This window comes from Rhipicephalus microplus, chromosome 4 (assembly GCF_043290135.1).
Source record: "Rhipicephalus microplus isolate Deutch F79 chromosome 4, USDA_Rmic, whole genome shotgun sequence".
NCBI lineage: Eukaryota > Metazoa > Arthropoda > Arachnida > Ixodida > Ixodidae > Rhipicephalus > Rhipicephalus microplus.
The window spans coordinates 48,547,020-48,563,650 of NC_134703.1; the positions used below are offsets into that span (position 1 = coordinate 48,547,020).

The 16,631-nt window shown below is 48.2% G+C and overlaps 1 protein-coding gene across 1 annotated transcript in view; it reads right to left on the reverse strand.

Moving 5' to 3' along the window:
• Positions 1–16,566, reverse strand: part of kra (basic leucine zipper and W2 domain-containing protein kra) — a 32,432-nt gene extending 15,866 nt beyond the window's left edge. Inside the window, exons 1-4 of the mRNA XM_037422863.2 lie at positions 16,451–16,566; positions 13,967–14,037; positions 12,439–12,615; positions 3,474–3,895 (exon numbers count right to left, since the gene is read on the reverse strand). Of these exons, the coding sequence (XP_037278760.1) occupies positions 3,474–3,895; positions 12,439–12,615; positions 13,967–14,027 (660 nt within the window). The 5' untranslated portion in view covers positions 14,028–14,037; positions 16,451–16,566. The remainder of the gene's footprint in view (positions 1–3,473; positions 3,896–12,438; positions 12,616–13,966; positions 14,038–16,450) is intronic.
• Positions 16,567–16,631: the final 65 nt, after the last annotated feature.

Here is a 16,631-nt window from a genome sequence, read left to right on the forward strand (position 1 = left end):
CCATCAGCCCAATACTGACGTCCCACGCTTACCTTTTGAGGGCTCCTGAACGCTACCGCTATGCCCGCAACGTCCGCAAGCTTTGCGTATGGTATTCTAATTCTCGACTATTTGCTTCCACTTTTTGTGTCTCAATTAAATCTTGTCTTGTGTTGAACCTCTGCTCTTATTGTCGAGGTAAGTTTTAATTAGTACTTCTTAAAGCTTGCTGTTAGTTGCTGGTGTGAGAATCCCGATTTACGGCCACTTAGTTTTCAATTCGCAAATAAATGTCGTTCGGCAATTTCGGGTTGTTTTCCTTTTTTTTTTTTTTTCGGTAACCTGCACTTGGGGGGATCGACCTATATTCCCACTCGTCCTATAGCCCGGTTTATACGGTACTGTAACAGCTCTCGCTGACTCTGAACTTGCATTAAAATTTTGTCAATAAATGCTGCTGGTAACTGAAGTCTTTTGTAACCATGCTGTTAAATCCATTCAGCAGGTATCAGTGGAACTAGCCTGCTCTTTACTCCTGAGCAAAATCGAAACGATTTTGCTAGAAAATCGACCAATTTTTCCTTATCATGACGGTCCATTGTAATAAGAGTAGATTGTACATTTATATATGGATATAACGAATTACAGTCGACTGCTCTTAAATGGAACTCGAAGGGGATCCATAAGACTGTTCCATTTATCATAAGTTTCATTGAAGCAAAGTACACTTATTTAGTGAACCAAGACCTTTAGTGAAATTGCACAAATCTCTCCTCACTCATGAGGATGAGTAGGAAAAATAAAGGGAGTGAAGAGTGGTTTGTTTGGCAAGCTTGAGTTGTTTTTTTACAAGGTACGCACCCATGCTTGACAAACTAGCTAGAAATTCTGGACAAGCCTCATGCTCAAAATAGCACTGCAAAAGTTCAACAGCCTCTTTAGCTGATCAGTCTGGTGGCACCACTGCACTGGCCCTATTGTGGTCACGTTCATCGCTGAAGGATTGACCCTCACCGTGCACTTCAGCAATGATTTCCTCGACAGTCTCTTCACGACAGGTACGAACATTTTTATTAATTTATTTGTAGTCCTCTAGCCTGAAAGGGGCAGAGCGTACAACCTGACTGAATACTGTCTCAATGTTGGCATCAGCAGGGCTTTCTTCATCGGGTACTGCTTTCTTGCGCTTGAAAGCCAGCATGGTGAAAGCATCTGTGTATTGTTGTTGCCTTCACTTGCTCCCAGGCACAAGCCAAAATGTGGATGCCTGCCAATAAACCTATGCTGTAGCATTTCCCGCTGCCTGCTTTACGCAGCACTTGATGGAGCAATTGTCTGCGGTAATGAACTTTAATGTTCTGAATAACCCCTTGATTCACTGGCTAGATAACTGCCATTGCATTGGCAGGTAAGAACTCCAGAGTGATGGCTTGGAGTACATGAACCTCACCGTGGGCTGGGCAATTATCCACGATGAAGACAACGTTCCAGCCTTGCCTCGTAAATCTTGCGTCTTCCTCCCGAATACAGTTTTCGAAAATGGCCACGGTCATCCACGCTTTTCCATTTCCATGGCACGCAACGGGAAGGTGTCAAATGCCTTTGAAACAACGTGGGTGCTTTGATTTTCCCGTTACCAACAGCTTCAATTTCTCATCTCCTGCCATGTTTGCACCCACCAGCACAGTGATGCGATCTTTACTGCGTTTTCTTCCACTACAGGCTTTGCCTTTGAAGGTGAGTCTGATGGAAGCGCTTTATAAAAAGGCCCATCTCGTCGACAGTGAAGAAGTCTCGTGGCTCGAAGCTCATCAATATTTCCTTAAACCGCCCCTGTTGCCAGTCAGTGCAAATGTCCCTGTTGACTGCACCACTCTCACCTGAGATTGCTTTGAAGACTAGGCCATGGCGTGTTTTGAAGCGGCTGAGCCATCTGTCGCTTAGGACAAAGTTCTTAACACCCATTTGCATGGTCGTCTCTTGAGCTTTCTGCTCGAGAATTGGTCCGCTTATGGGCAAATTGGAACTCCGTACACGCTTGAACCACAGAAAAAGAACTTTTATAATTGTTCATAAGGCGTTGTCCACATCCATTTACCGTATTTACTCGAATCTAACGAGCACCTTTTATCCGGTTAAGCGAGTTCATAAATCGCATGCGCATTAGAATCGAGTACGAAAAAAAAATTAATACGGTCATTCTATTGCCATCAGCATTTTCAAAATGGTCGCAATCGATGCAATCGATGTCTTAATTTTTTTTTTTTTTTTTTTCGTCGTGGAAATCGGGTGCGGGTTACAATCGAGAGCGCAGTAGAATCGAGTAGATACGTTAGATGAAGGTCCCGTTCTTAACAGTGCCTTCAATCTTGTCTCCGTCTTTCCAGATCCGCGACAGCGTCGATTTCGAGATGCATTTTTTCGCCCCCTCCATCATCGAGCTCCTGAAGAATTTGCAGCTTTTTTTCAAGCGAGAGAGTATGGTTCGGCCGCTTCCTTTCCATCAGGCTGAAATAGCACCGTGTTCCACCACACTTCGCCACACAAATAGGCCTAACACATAATTGACTCGCCGACTTCACTCCCACAGCCACAAGCGAGAAAGGCTACTGGATTGGCTTGTCTCGATCTCAAGGTGTTACCATGATTGTGAGAATACCTTTGGTATGAGCAAGTCTATGCAGTGCTTAGAGTTTGTGCCGTTTAACTATGAGTGACCAATAAGCACTGTTTCGATTAACCGATGAATTTTACTGCGCAACACATAGAAATCCAGCCCTATGAGCCCGTTTAGTTCCATTAATGAGGCATTTTTGTTTAAGCAAGTTTCGTTTATTGGGAGTCGATTGATTGATATATAGGGTCTAACGTCCCAAAACCACCATATGATGAGAGACGCCGTAGTGGAAAGCTCCGGGAATTTCGACCACCTGGGGTTCTTTAACGTGCGCCCAAATCTAAGCACACGGGCCTACAACATTCCCGCCTCCACCGGAAATGCAGCCGCCGCTGCCGGGATTCGATCCCGCGACCTGCAGGTTAGCAGCTGACTACCTTAGCCACTAGACCACCACGGCGGAGCTGTTTATTGGGAGTCCACTGTATAGGTTATAAATAATTAAGCGACCAATACCTTTGCATAAATACAGTGTTACGAATAACCGTTTATAGAGAATTCGTTATGTTTCAGTGTATAATCAGGATTCCATAGTATTTCAAAGTGTGGTATTCCTTGAAACTCGGATCTTTGCAGAGTGCCTCATCACAGCCTGCACACACAAAATGCGCATCTGTTCTATGGAGTGACGAGCTGTGCTGGTGCACACACAGCATTTTCTCTGCGTACGGCTGCAGTAAACTAGAGCTCTTTAACACTATCACGTTAACAAGCTGCACCTGAAATGAACAGTATGGGAATAGCTCGCAATACCTCGCAACCGCCTCGCATTTCCTTTCTAAGAAAATTAAAAAGAGCTGTAATGCCCGACACGCACCATGAGGCGCGAGTCAAATCCTGCCTTGCGCAGCACAGCCCACAGTGTGGACGGGTCCCGCTCGTCCAGCCAGGTCTGGAGCACATCCAGCAGGCACTGCAGGGCCAGGCCGTCTTTCACGAGGTGGTCCTGCAAGGCACTCTGCAGCACCGAGGCAGGAACCTGGCCTCCTGCTATCAGCACCGCCAGCACCCGCGCCAGCTTCTGGCGGTTCTCGGCACTGAAACCTTTCAGGAACATCAGCACCTTCTTGAACTCCTCCTCCAGCGTCTTCTCTAGGTACTTGTAACGCCGGATCAGCTTGGTGATCAGCTGGGCGTAGTTCTTCAGCACCTCCATGTTGTTGGGGGCCGAAAAGACGCACACGTCTGTCTGCGAGGGCTTGGCTGAGTCCACATCCACGATCAGGGTACCCCCGGGTGCTGCATCCATGCATCAACACATATATTATAGGTAAGCTATTGTTTTATGCTCAACATATAAATATTTGTAATGTGCAGATGAGAACCATATCAAGGAAGGAGGCAGCTAAGTTTTCTAGAGTGCCAGAAAAAAAAATCTCGTACCCGAAGATTATAGAGATTTGCAGACACTGTTGGTGCCATCAAAAGAGCGTATAGAGAGATGGACATTGGGCTTTCTAAAAATGTCACCGTTGTCTGCAACGGTACCTAGGTGATGTATGGTCATAAGTTGCATATAGGAGTAGGGTGCATAACCGAATTCCATACAGAGCTTGTGCTCGACAGAGATGTCCTTTCCAAATGCTGCCTCTAGTGCCATCTGGATCCAACAAAGTATGACCCCTTGTATCCCCAATGGAAGCAGTACCATCAGTGCCAAAAGAACACTGACGTTGAACCTGATCGCATGGAGGTGGAGGGTGCACTGCAGCTTTTTGGCTGGTCTACGGTACTGCAGTGCGGTTTCCGATGGAGACAGCAGAGTTTTTCAGATGCTGAGTGAGAAGCTATGGATTTATACAAATAACTAATAATGAGGACTTATGAATCACGTGGAAAAGAAAATGGGCACCGTGCCAGCAAATCAAGGAAAGGGAAGCCATAAGATAGAAAAAACGGCATCACGCAAGACCTGATCAAGAGACTCAAACTACTATGGGTTAGTCCTTTGCAACAACAGCAACTACCGTATAAACCGGAATATAAGTCGAGATATTTTCAATAAAAGAATAAGCTAAAGTCGCCCCTCGTCTTATATAGCGGTGTCTAGCCGAAAGTGCGCCGCTGTCTGGCAACATGTGCTTGAGAAACCGGACGCGGCCACATCCGCATCCAAATCCAACCGCAGACTGTTTTTTTTTCTCAGTCTATTTTCTTTGTGTTCGTGATTTCCTTCCGATCTGTTCTGAGATTTCGCTCCGCTAGACATTGCACTGCATTTTTAGTGGTGTTTTTTTTTTTTTCATTCACTGAATATGAGTGGCGGTGCGAGGAGGCAGTACTCAGCTGCGTTTAAACTAGATGCTGTTGAGTTCGCAGAAGCGAACGGGAATATGGCTGCTCAGCGAGGCTTTGATGTATCGGAAAAAAGCGTGTGCTATTGGAAGGCGCAAAAAGGGAAGCTGCAGATGTGCAATCCTCGAAAAATGACGTTTCGTGGACAAAGTTCCGTTCATCCGCAGCTGGAGGATAAGCTAGCGGAATTTGTGCGGGAAGTTCGTGAGCGCTCGCTGCCAATGACCGTGGATACCATTCGTAAAAAAAGCAGTGGAACTCGCTCAAGAAGCTGGGCTCACGAGAGAAGAGTTTCGTGCACCAAACTCTTGGGTGCGTCGATTTATGCGACGCAAAAGATTTTCGCTCCGGCGGCGCACATCCATCTGTCAAAAGTTGCCGGAGGAGTTCGAGGACAAGCTCATAAACTTTCAGCGCTTCGTGCACCGGCTTCGGGAGCAGAACGACTACATGATGGGCAGATTGGCAACGCTGATGAGACCCCCGTGTGGTTTGACATGCCTTCGTCGACGACGATCACGCAGTGCGGCGCCAAGGATGTTATCACTCTTGTCCACTGGCAACGAGCACTCGCACTTCACCATAATGCTGGCATGTACGGCAGATGGTAGAAAGCTTCCGCCCTTCATTTTCAAACGCAAGACAATGCCGAAGGAAGTGTTCCCACCCGGTGTTGTTGTTCGCGTCAACAAAAAGGGATACATGGACGAGGCCATGATGTTCGAATGAATAAGAGTGGTGTGGAACGGTCGGCCAGGTGCACTGCTGCATCTTCGCAGCATGCTGGTGTTGGATGCGTTTCGTGGCCACTTAACCGACGCAGTGAAACGCGCTCTCGGCGACGGGAAAACGCACCTCGCTGTGATACAAGGTGGTATGATGTCCACCCTCCAGCCGCTCGACGTTGTGCTAAACAAGCCGTTCAAGGACCGAGTGCGGCTGGAATACCAAGAGTGGATGTCCGACGACAACCCCGAGACACCGACGGGCCGCCTACAGAGGTCTCCGCTTGAGATTGTTTGTGGCTGGGTGCTTTCCACCTGGCTTCCTTGCCGGATTCCATGATGGAAAATGCTTTCAAGAAATGTTGCATCAGCAACTCTCTGGATGGCATTGAAGACGACGCACTGTGGGAGGCGGCCAGCGACAAACTCTTGTCTTCAGAAGACAGTGGTGCTTCGTCAGATGAATAGGAGGTGTTGCGACGGTGGTTGAGGGGAGCTCTGATGATCGGGGTGTGGTGCGCCCAATTCGCAAATAAATGTGGTTCAGCAGTTTTGGGTTGTTTCCCTTTTTTTTTTTTTTTTCGGTAGCCGGAACTTGGGGGGTCGACCTATATTCCCACTCGACCAATAGTCCGGTTTATACGGTATGCTGCTGCGATACGCAAGGTCGTGATGGCGACCTACTAACATGTGTGGGAATTGAGGCTAGCCCGCTGCCTTTGCGCGGGCTTTGCCGCCTTTTCTGCCGTTTTCATGTCCCGACATGTCTGCCCTCCTTTGCTGTCTGCCGTGGTGGGAGAGCAGAGTGACGTTTAACTCCCTCACCCGGAAGCGGATGTTGACTGTGGCGCCGCGCGCGGGGACTCCCGAGAGGTTTTCGCGCGCTGTGTTGGGAGCGGGCAGACAGATACTCTCCGGGACAGCGAACGGTGAGCCACGCAATCTTTTCCATCCGTCGACTCCCGTCGCTCGCGGCTCGTCGGACTTCGCTGACAGCGCCTCGCGCCCGAGGCGAACGCTCACCTTTTGTTGCCCCGCTGCGTACGCACGGCCGAGGGGTGGTACGGTGTCCTAGTGCGTGGCCTAGCTACGCCGACCCGTCTCCCTTCGAAGCCAACGCGAGCGCCATTGCCCTCGCTCGAGCAACCGGGCCTTGGTCCCGGTGTTTCCGTGGGTCACCTTTACCGCGGAGATGTGCTCGCAGCACCCTGTGTAGTACTTTGCGCCCGTGGCGTGGATAAGCCTATTTGCTTTCCCGCCGCGCCTTTTGCAACGGGCTGTACTGCGTTTGGTGTTGCCACAATAAAGTGTTGCGACTTTGAGCAGTATCACGTTTCCCACCACGGCGACGGTTAACGCGTGCCCTGCGGCTCGCTAAGACCGGACCCACGCTGGTGGTCGTACTCCTTCGGGATACGTGTACACCACACTGGCGCCCAAGCGCCCAAGTGCTTCGTGAGCGATTTGCCGTGGAAGGCTCAGCGGCGAGTGCGACGTGAGACTGCCCTTGATAAGGTGCCGTTGCCATTCCGCGGCCACACCATCGCGGAGCGCGACGTGCTTGCGCGAGGTGCCCGGCTGCCAGACCCACCTGGGGTGTGTGTGTGCTCATTGTGCGGGGTCAACGTATACGCCAACAGCCATTTTCAGGGAAGCTTCCACGCAGGAAAAGCCCAGGCGGCGCGAGCCTCCGGGTGTAGCAAGACGACGCCGACCTCATCCGTGCCACCCACGGCGCTCCCCGACGAAGACCTGGCTGCTCTGTGCCGGGAAAGAATGCGCAAAAACCCGGTCTTCGCGGCCCTCGTTGGTCCAGGGATTCCGTTGACTGACATATCTGCGCCGGACGGTAGCGGCAACGGCGACACCAGCGCAGACTTCGTCAGTTTTGATGAAGACTTTATTTGACTTTGTGTGCGTCTTTTTTTTTTCCTCGTGTTACCCGTGTTCGTTCATGTATTCTTGTACTTTCGCTACTCGTTTTTATTCCCCTTCCTTTTATGAACATAAAGCTCATGTTTGTTGTACCTTTAAAGCGTTTTCATTGTTTGTGCTGCAGCAACTGGGTCGGGAGAGGCCACTGTCTTGCTCATAGCGGTGCCATTTTTTAACTGCATGAGTAACGCCCAGCTGCCTTTTGCAGACCGGTAAAGGGCAAATTTAGGAGAGGGGGATGTGGCAATTGAGGCTAGCCCGCTGCCTTTGCGCGGGCTTTGCCGCCTTTTCTGCCGTTCTCATGTCCCGACATGTCTGCCCTCCTTTGCTGTCTGCAGTGGTGGGAGAGCGGAGTGACGTTTAACTCCCTCACCCGGAAGCGGATGTTGACTGTGGCGCCGCGCGCGGGGACTCCCGAGAGGTTCTCGCGCGCTGCGTCGGGAGCGGGCAGACAGATACTCTCCGGGACAGCAAACGGTGAGCCACGCAATCTTTTCCGTCTGTCGACTCCCGTTGCTCGCGGCTCGTCGGACTTCGCTGACAGCTCCTCGCGCCCAAGGCGAACGCTCACCTTTTGTTGCCCCGCTGCGTACGCACGGCCGAGGGGTGGTACGGTGTCCTAGTGCGTGGCCTAGCTACGCCGACCCGTCTCCCTTCGAAGCCAACGCGAGCGCCATTGCCCTCGCTCGAGCAACCGGGCCTTGGTCCCGGTGTTTCCGTGGATCACCTTTACCGCGGAGATGTGCTCGCAGCACCCTGTGTAGTACTTTGCGCCCGTGGCGTGGATAAGCCTATTTGCTTTCCCGCCGCACCTTTTGCAACGGGCTGTACTGCGTTTGGTGTTGCCACAATAAAGTGTTGCGACTTTGAGCAGTATCGTGTTTCCCGCCTTGGCGAAGGTTAACGCGTGCCCTGCGGCTCGCTAAGACCGGACCCACGCTGGTGGCCGTACTCCTTCGGGATACGTGTACACCACACATGCCATGTCCACTGACGAAAGTCCTCACCATGAGCTATGCCCACCTGGCTCTACAATCTGGTGTATGCGGAGAGGCACAAGGAGATGCACAACCAGCCCACAAGTACACTCAAAGCTCGATATAACGAACCCAGATATAACTAATACTGGTTGTAGTGAAGTAAATAAAGAATGGGCTTGCAATTGAATTGACCTTTTGTTTACAACAGAAAAAGAGTCACGAAAATAGAATGTGCACAAAAAAAGTAGAAAAGCTAGAAGAATACGTTATGTACGCAAAAAAAAACAAGAAAATACTACATAATACACTGACAGGCCATTTTGCCCCTGTCAACAACTAAAATTTGCAATTAAGACACGGAGTTGAAAATACGCACAGCACCTTCATCAAACAAACTGAATAATGCGCGAAATATTTCGAATGATAGATGTATTCTAAAGAATAAACTTTTATATCGAGCTTATTTTCGTGTAAGATGCAACTTAGCTATATAGTCAACCCTCGTTACAATAAATGCCGCTACAACAAAATTTCTACCCCAACCAACATTTAAAGCCCGACAAGGCATTGTTGGCACGGTGCTGTCAGGTGAGTCGCCGGAAACAAATGGCAAAGCTGCATCAGCCTGAATGTCCGATAATGCCGCACACGTCGGCCAGTTCTATATTTTAGCGGCAAAGCTCCTTAAAGCTGTGCGTTCGCGATGTATGCAGTAGTAGAAGTAGTAGTAGTAGTAGTAGTAGTAGTAGTAGTAGTAGTAGTAGTGAGTCGTAGTGGTAAGTAGCTACCTCCACAGCCAAACTAGAGGAGCGACATGCGCCCGCTCATTTGAATTCAGAAAGAAACACACACATGTTAATCATAAATAAAAAGATGGTCGTTTCTGACGAAATAACCTGCAGAGAGGAGTATCGGTGACTTAATCTCCAATAAAATTTGCCTTGAATTTAATGCTTACTAAAAAAAAGCAAGTATCAGAAGGACACACTGAACGCTATATTACCAGAGAGGGTTGCCACGTTAAACTCGCTGGACGTAACATAATTGGTTTTAGCAAGGTTTAGTGAGGTTTAGTGAAGAGGAAATGGACATGGGCCGGGCATGTAGCATGTAGACAGGATAATCGCTGGTTATCAAGGGTAACTAACTGGACTCCCAGAGAAGGCAAGCAGGTTAGGGGGAGACAGAAGGTTAGATGGGCAGATGAGATTAAGAAGTTTGCGGATATAAATTGGCAGCAGCAAGCACAAGACCGAGTTGACTGGCGGAACATGAGAGAGCCCTTTGTCCTGCAGTGGACGTAGTCAGGCTGATGATAATGATGAGTGAGGGTTGAGCTGCATTGCCATGAACTAGCGGCGGAGAAAGGTGGGAACTAGACATGAAGCGCAGGCGAGAAAAGAATGCACGGGTGCTGCTCCTCTAGTACAGCCGTGCCACCTCTCGTTTAGTCCTTGGAATATCCGCTGGATGACGGTACTTCTATATGATGAATATATGATGAAAATATGCGAGACGGCAATACTTGGATTGTTCACTAGATGGACGGATGGATGGCCAGACGCACGGATGGTGAGACAGACAGATGCACAGACGGACGGACGCCAAGACTGACAGATTAACGCACACACAGACTGCGCAGACGGACAGACTGATGTTTTGCCTCATTCATCATGCACTCTGTGGATATGCTGATTTTTTGAATATCTATAGGTCATCCCCGTTGATGTAACACTCACAATAATACACCGACTTGCGATGCTCGCGAGTCCCGCGCTTGCGCAGCGCAAGTAAGAAATTCAGAGTCCACGCAAACGAATTACCGAATGTAGAGAGGCAGGCTTTATTGCAGAAAAGAAGAAAAAAGAAAACAGTCACACTGCCGCCGACCAAAACACTGAGATAAGCCTAAAGCTCGTGTAGCCCAGGGCCGCCACGCATACAGCGATGCCTCTCTAAGCGCTAATTGCTATTAAAAAATAGAGCAGTGGCAAATCACTATTCGAAAACTGTTCCAAGTGATCGCCGAAGCGTAATGAGTCACGAATAAAGCGCCGAGGTGCCAGTTAATATTGTTTACAATGGTTTGAATGTGCGTTTTGTCACCACGGCTTCGAATGTAACCAAGTGCACCGATGTGTGGATTTCGCGTGCAATGGCTTTTTTAAATGCAAAATGCAATGAGAAATCGCTTGTCTAAATAAATTAGTAGCTAATAGGCGTAAACCAAGAATGGGTTGCACACGTTCTGCCACTCACGGAACCCATTTTTACAACCCATGTGCTTGTGGCAGAGCATCCAGGAGACGCACTGCATGCAGGGAAATGACTCCACGTTTACAGCTACTCACTCACGGCAAATGTGCACGCGTAGGTGACCGCACGCAGCAGCGTCGGCATGAAAACCGCAGCGACCAGAGGAACGCGCTAAGCACAACAAAGAACCTGAGAGCCAACCCTGCTACGCTCGCCACTCGACTCAGTGTTTTTCGCTAACCGACAGTAGAACCAGAACCCACAGAATAGCTAGTAGAAGCAGCACGCTCGATGCACAGCAGCACATTTTTCAGTAGTCACGCATATTTGCAACAGTTTAAAAAAGATTATGGTGGCACCGTGGGAGCTTTCATCACCAGAAAGGTGCAAAGCGAAAAAAAAAATCACGATTGGGTGCGTCTTAACTTGGCCTTTTTCCCCCACTGAAGCCGAGATCGGCATCGAAATTCGAACTTTCGAGGATGTTTTGGAGCAGTTCGGCGCAATTTTGGCGATATTTACGCTTTTGGAGCAGCTTGACGCAAGAGAACGGAAATGAATAAAAAATGCGCAGCTGTTTCAACTCTGCCCATAATAATGCGATACTTTCTCGACATCAAGCCTGCCTAAGGCCAGTTTTGAAATTAGTTCCAAGCACTGGCATAGCTCAGTGGTGAAATACTGGGCTGATACACAGCGGACCCGGGTTCAAATCCCATTGTGTCATTGGTGTATTTATTTATTTTTTTCTCTTTCGATACTGGTTACGGACACAGGCGAGAGACAACTACGGTGCCCCGCGTGACCTGTTTACAGATCCCATAACAGCTTTCGCTGTAAAAATTTTGAGGCAGGATGAAGATCTTGGCGCAGCGTGGTGCAATTTCAGCAAATTTCACGGGCATGGCGCAGCTCTGCGCAACAATACAGAATTGTATCAAATTGGCGCAGCTGTTGCACCGCTGCTGAACCGATTATTGCCAGTTTTGTAGAGAATAGCAACACATTTTACGGCATCTATCCAGTTTAAAAATGAGAGGGAAAGCAAACGGCGACTGCACGAAAAGCCGGCGGCGGAACGATGAGGAATTGTGGGGTTGGAATACACGCATTGGCAAGTCGTAGTTTCTGCTTTCTCTGCCCAGTGTCCTCCAAGTCGCGTGGCTCGGTCTCCCAAATGTATGCGGGAAGGCCATCTTCCATGAAGAATAACCAGAGTTGTGTGAGGAAAAGCCAACTTCATGGGGCGTTTGCCGCTGCCCGATGTATCCAGTGTTGTAGCTGTTGATTTTTGCATTCAATGAAGTGGAAACATTGCACTGATCAAAAACAGTTCTGTATGAATGATAATTTATTTCACCTGAATTCAATACAGTTTGGCTCAAGCGTAAGCTAAAAAGCAGTAGTCAAGCTGCCTTTAGAAAAATACTTTCACCACAGCCACACAGCAGTGGACTACCTCGATACAAGCGCCAGCCCATGAATAGTGCCACTCTGGCCGTGCTATTATTACACAAAGCAAGGAAGGTGCCGGACGAAATGCTAAGAACAGCAGGTAAACACAGGCCCACATCAATCCTTGCCCACTCACCCAAGATGCCGCCAGCCAGGAGAATGTCGAAGATGACCTCTCCATAGCGGCGGTAGTCCAACTTGGAGCCGGCTGCATCCAAGAACTTGTGCACTGCGTCTAGGTCAGACCCAGCCTCTGCAAAACCCTGCAGTATGGCATCACGAAACCCTGAAGGGTCGTACTTTTCCTTTTCATCTGAAAAAGAGACAAAGACAAAAATGAAGCGTTGCAATGACTGGGAAAGAGGCAGCCATCCACAAACTCATCAGCAATGGTACAGCGAACTGGACTGGTCGGTAATTGATCATATTAATAGGATATGGCACACTAACACGCCTTTGTTGTTTGCGTCTTCGTGCGTGCCATATCCTGCCAAAATGATGCGTTTCCCTACACTAGTGAGCTTTCATACCACTATATAAAAGGGCCAATGCTACGTAGATTAAGCACATGAAGCACATCTAATTGACTCACTTCAAAGCCGTGACATCAACTTTATTCGCTCCTCGTGCTCTTCTATAACACCAGTGTATCATCCCTAGAAAAAGAATCGGCATTTTTTTTTTAACCCTTCGCTTCCGTCGCCACATTTAGAGCCTCTCCCTATTCTTTTTTTTTTTCACATCCCACTCTGTCACCTATGTATTATTCTACCATCCCACATACCTCGCCACGCTGGTCATCCACTTCAAATTGCCCGGCCGCATATGCAAGCAATCACATAGTGACTACAAAATACGTATGACCCACTCTTTCCTTTAATCCTTCAAGGGTCTTCAATTCTTTCTTTCAGACACTTATTGAAATCTATAACCGGTGATCGATGCTTTGGATCCCCAATATCGGCATGCTGAATTTGTTTTTTGTGCACTGAACTTTCGAAATCGGCTTCATTTTTCCCACTTTGTCAAAGTAGTGATTTTTGACACAGCTCTTCGCGAATGATAGCACGTGTTGTTGGAAAAGTGGGCATGGCTGATGCACCTGCTTGTTTTACACTTTAGTAACATCAAAGTTTTAAACTGAAATGAACCCTGGCAAGTGAAGTATCAAATTGTGGTGTCAGCTTCACAAGTTGAAAGTGCCGAGCAATAATAATTGCCCGGAACATACACCAGCTATTCACAAGAGAGCTGTTTGAATTCTGGAAAGATTTGTTCCCCGAACTTTCAATCTGAAAACCTACTGCACGTATACATGTAAAGCTGGCTTTTTCAGCCAGTTTCACTCCAATAAATCAAACGGAGAGCTGCCTCTGGTTTCGCTAGTCCCTGCGCGCTCGCATGATGCCCCGGCGGCGTCATGTGTGGCGGTGGTTAGTTTTGTTTACGACCTGAAGTGGACTCCTCCCCCATGCATGCGTGCGTAGGCATGACTGCTACTCCCTTCCTTCCCTTCATGACTGAGAATTTAACTCACAAGCTCAAACTCGGCAGCAGAAGATGCCGAAACGGACCTCGCTGCTTTCATAGAATGCGCGTACGAGTCTGCTTATAAGAATGCAATATATATAACTGCACGAAAATGCATGAAATGGCTCTCAAACCTCTTTTCCTGGTCTTGATACGTTGACCTGATAGTGTCGGTTTTTCGGGTTTCTGACTCATACAAAAGCAGCTGAAAAGAATGACAAAGGCAGAACAATCAGCAACAACATCATGCTTCAAATCTAGTTAGCACATCCACTTGAAACTGAGAAACTGACTGTAATCTACATAGCTAAATCATGTTACAACTCATATCATTAGGACGAGTGATTGATATGTGGGGTTTAACGTCCCAAAACCACTATATGATTATGAGAGACGCCGTAGTGGAGGACTCCGGAAATTTAGACCACCTGGGGTTCTTTAACGTGCACCCAAATCTGAGCACACGGGCCTACAACATTTCCGCCTCCATCGGAAATGCAGCCGCCGCAGCCGGGATTCGAACCCGCGCCGTGCGGGTCAGCAGCCGAGTACCTTAGCCACTAGACCACCGCGGCGGGGCATAGGACGAGTGATTTAGAAGTATCATAAGTTAAAGCGTACAGACACATCAAAACCGTTACCAATGTTTATATCTTCCAAGAACTCACACATGATGAAGTTAAACTTGACTGCTGACCTTATATAGAAAAGTCTATGAATCAGTAACATAGTGAAAACTTTAAGTCAAAGGCTCTCCCAAACGGTGTATGTGGTACAAGCAACTGTATATGGTAACGTTAAAGATAAAAATTAATGAGGTAGAGTCTGTACATTCTTATCCTATGCAATTGGACAAATAAGTGAGCACAATTTTGTGGATAACAAAAATTAGAACTGCACCTCAAAACATACTGCACGTTCTTGACAACAGCCCAGCTAACCGCACTCCTAACATTCCTCATTCGAGCAAGCCACCTTTATTTCAGCCAACAGATGGCAGATACCATGGTCGCATAGCTTGTGAGCGGATCACCCGTAACTTTCGGATCATTTTGCTATTATTTCACAGCTTTTTGTAAACTCCACAGAAACACCGAAGGTGATTACTTCAAATTCCAGTCATATTACTAACGAGTAAACAACCTAACTTTATGGATGTTTATCTACAATCAAACACAGTTGCAAGCTACAAATGATCAAACATGCTGCTTTTCATCCATATTCAAACCGAGAGCTCAGGTGACATAGCAAATTGCGCTTCCTGTCAAACGGGTTCAGTCATGCAGTAGACTGGTGTCACTGAGAAGTTGTAATTACTATGTACGCAAAGTAAAATAAATTATGAAACGAAAATGAATGTGGCCAGAGAGCGCTGGTGCAACCCTTGAAACTCGTAACAGTGCAGTGCCCCGTGGCAACAGGTCTGCGGGAGAGGAGCTGCTCGAGTACAAAATAAAACTCGAAGATGCCTCTCGCGTGAATCGGCACAAATGGCCAAGGTCGCCAGGCGAGTGACGCGCAGGCGGAGAGAAGAAACGAAAGTAAATAAAATGAAAATGCGAAAGCTAGACCGGGGCACGAACTGGAACTAGGGAGCGCAGTGCGAAGAAGAAAAAAATTACATAAAAGCGCTGCGAAAGAAACGCCGGCCACCTCGGGACTGGTTGTTAGGGGGTCGCCGTACACGGAGACCGTTTTGCCCGGACATATCGTGGACCAGTCAACCATAAAAGTATCCTTTATGCCAGAGTCGAGCGCAAAGCCTCGTCACAGATAAAAGAGGCGAAGGTGCATTGCATTCCTTCGTGCCACACACGGTGCTTATCGCTGGTCCCGCGAACGCACCGCTGTGAGGGAAAGAAAAAAATGGGTGCGCAAGAGGGCAGACGGCTGTGTAGAACCTGGAGCACTGAATGCTACACTATTCTTCCCAACACGCTATTCTCGCGACACGAATGCGAAACCACAATAAATAACGCGCACGTATTAGCCGGGCGCAAAACATGACTCAAAATGTCAGCCGGCGTTTGCTATCTCTACCGGCATAGACAGGCGGAGCTTTGAATGAACGTACTTGCGCAGTTAAAATTGCCTCAAAAACAGCTGTGATATGCCGCGGTTTGGGGGCTAAACGCTCGCATGTTGCAGAAAAGCAGGTAGGCAGAAACTCGAGAGCAACGAATGAAGCGAGGTGTCCGTCCTTCACACGCGCACATCGGGGACGTGCTTCGGCGTTGGTTGAATCACACACGCGAGGTTTCAGACAACGAGGCCTACCACACTGCGCAATAAAAATGTTCGCAAGCATTGGTCGGCCCGTCCAACCATTTATTTTCGCCTTCAGACGATGCGGCCGCGTGGAATTAGTTCGTTCCACGCCCGGCGATGCCAGTAATGCGGGCTCACGCTTTCAACCACGGCATTCCGTAAGAAAACAGGATGACAACGGCGCAGAGCGACGAGGCTTAGTAGCGACTACGGAGCACACCGCCGAGCGCTTCACCCGGCATTGCTCGTTGCTGGCCATTCCACTAAACTGACATACGAACCGAGCTGCCCACACGTTTACCAGCAATAAGAGCAATAACCTAAAGTAATAATAAGGTGAAAATACTTACTGAAAGTTTCTCAAGTTCCGCAGCCCTAACCCCAATACGTCGAGTGGACGAGCGCTGCTGCACACCTGAGGCTAAAAACCAAAACCAAGAAACGACTATTGCCGTGAAAAATAAATAATATCGATGGTTATTTTTAACTTTACTAAACACGTTAAATTTTTTTAACGTTATTATAGAAACT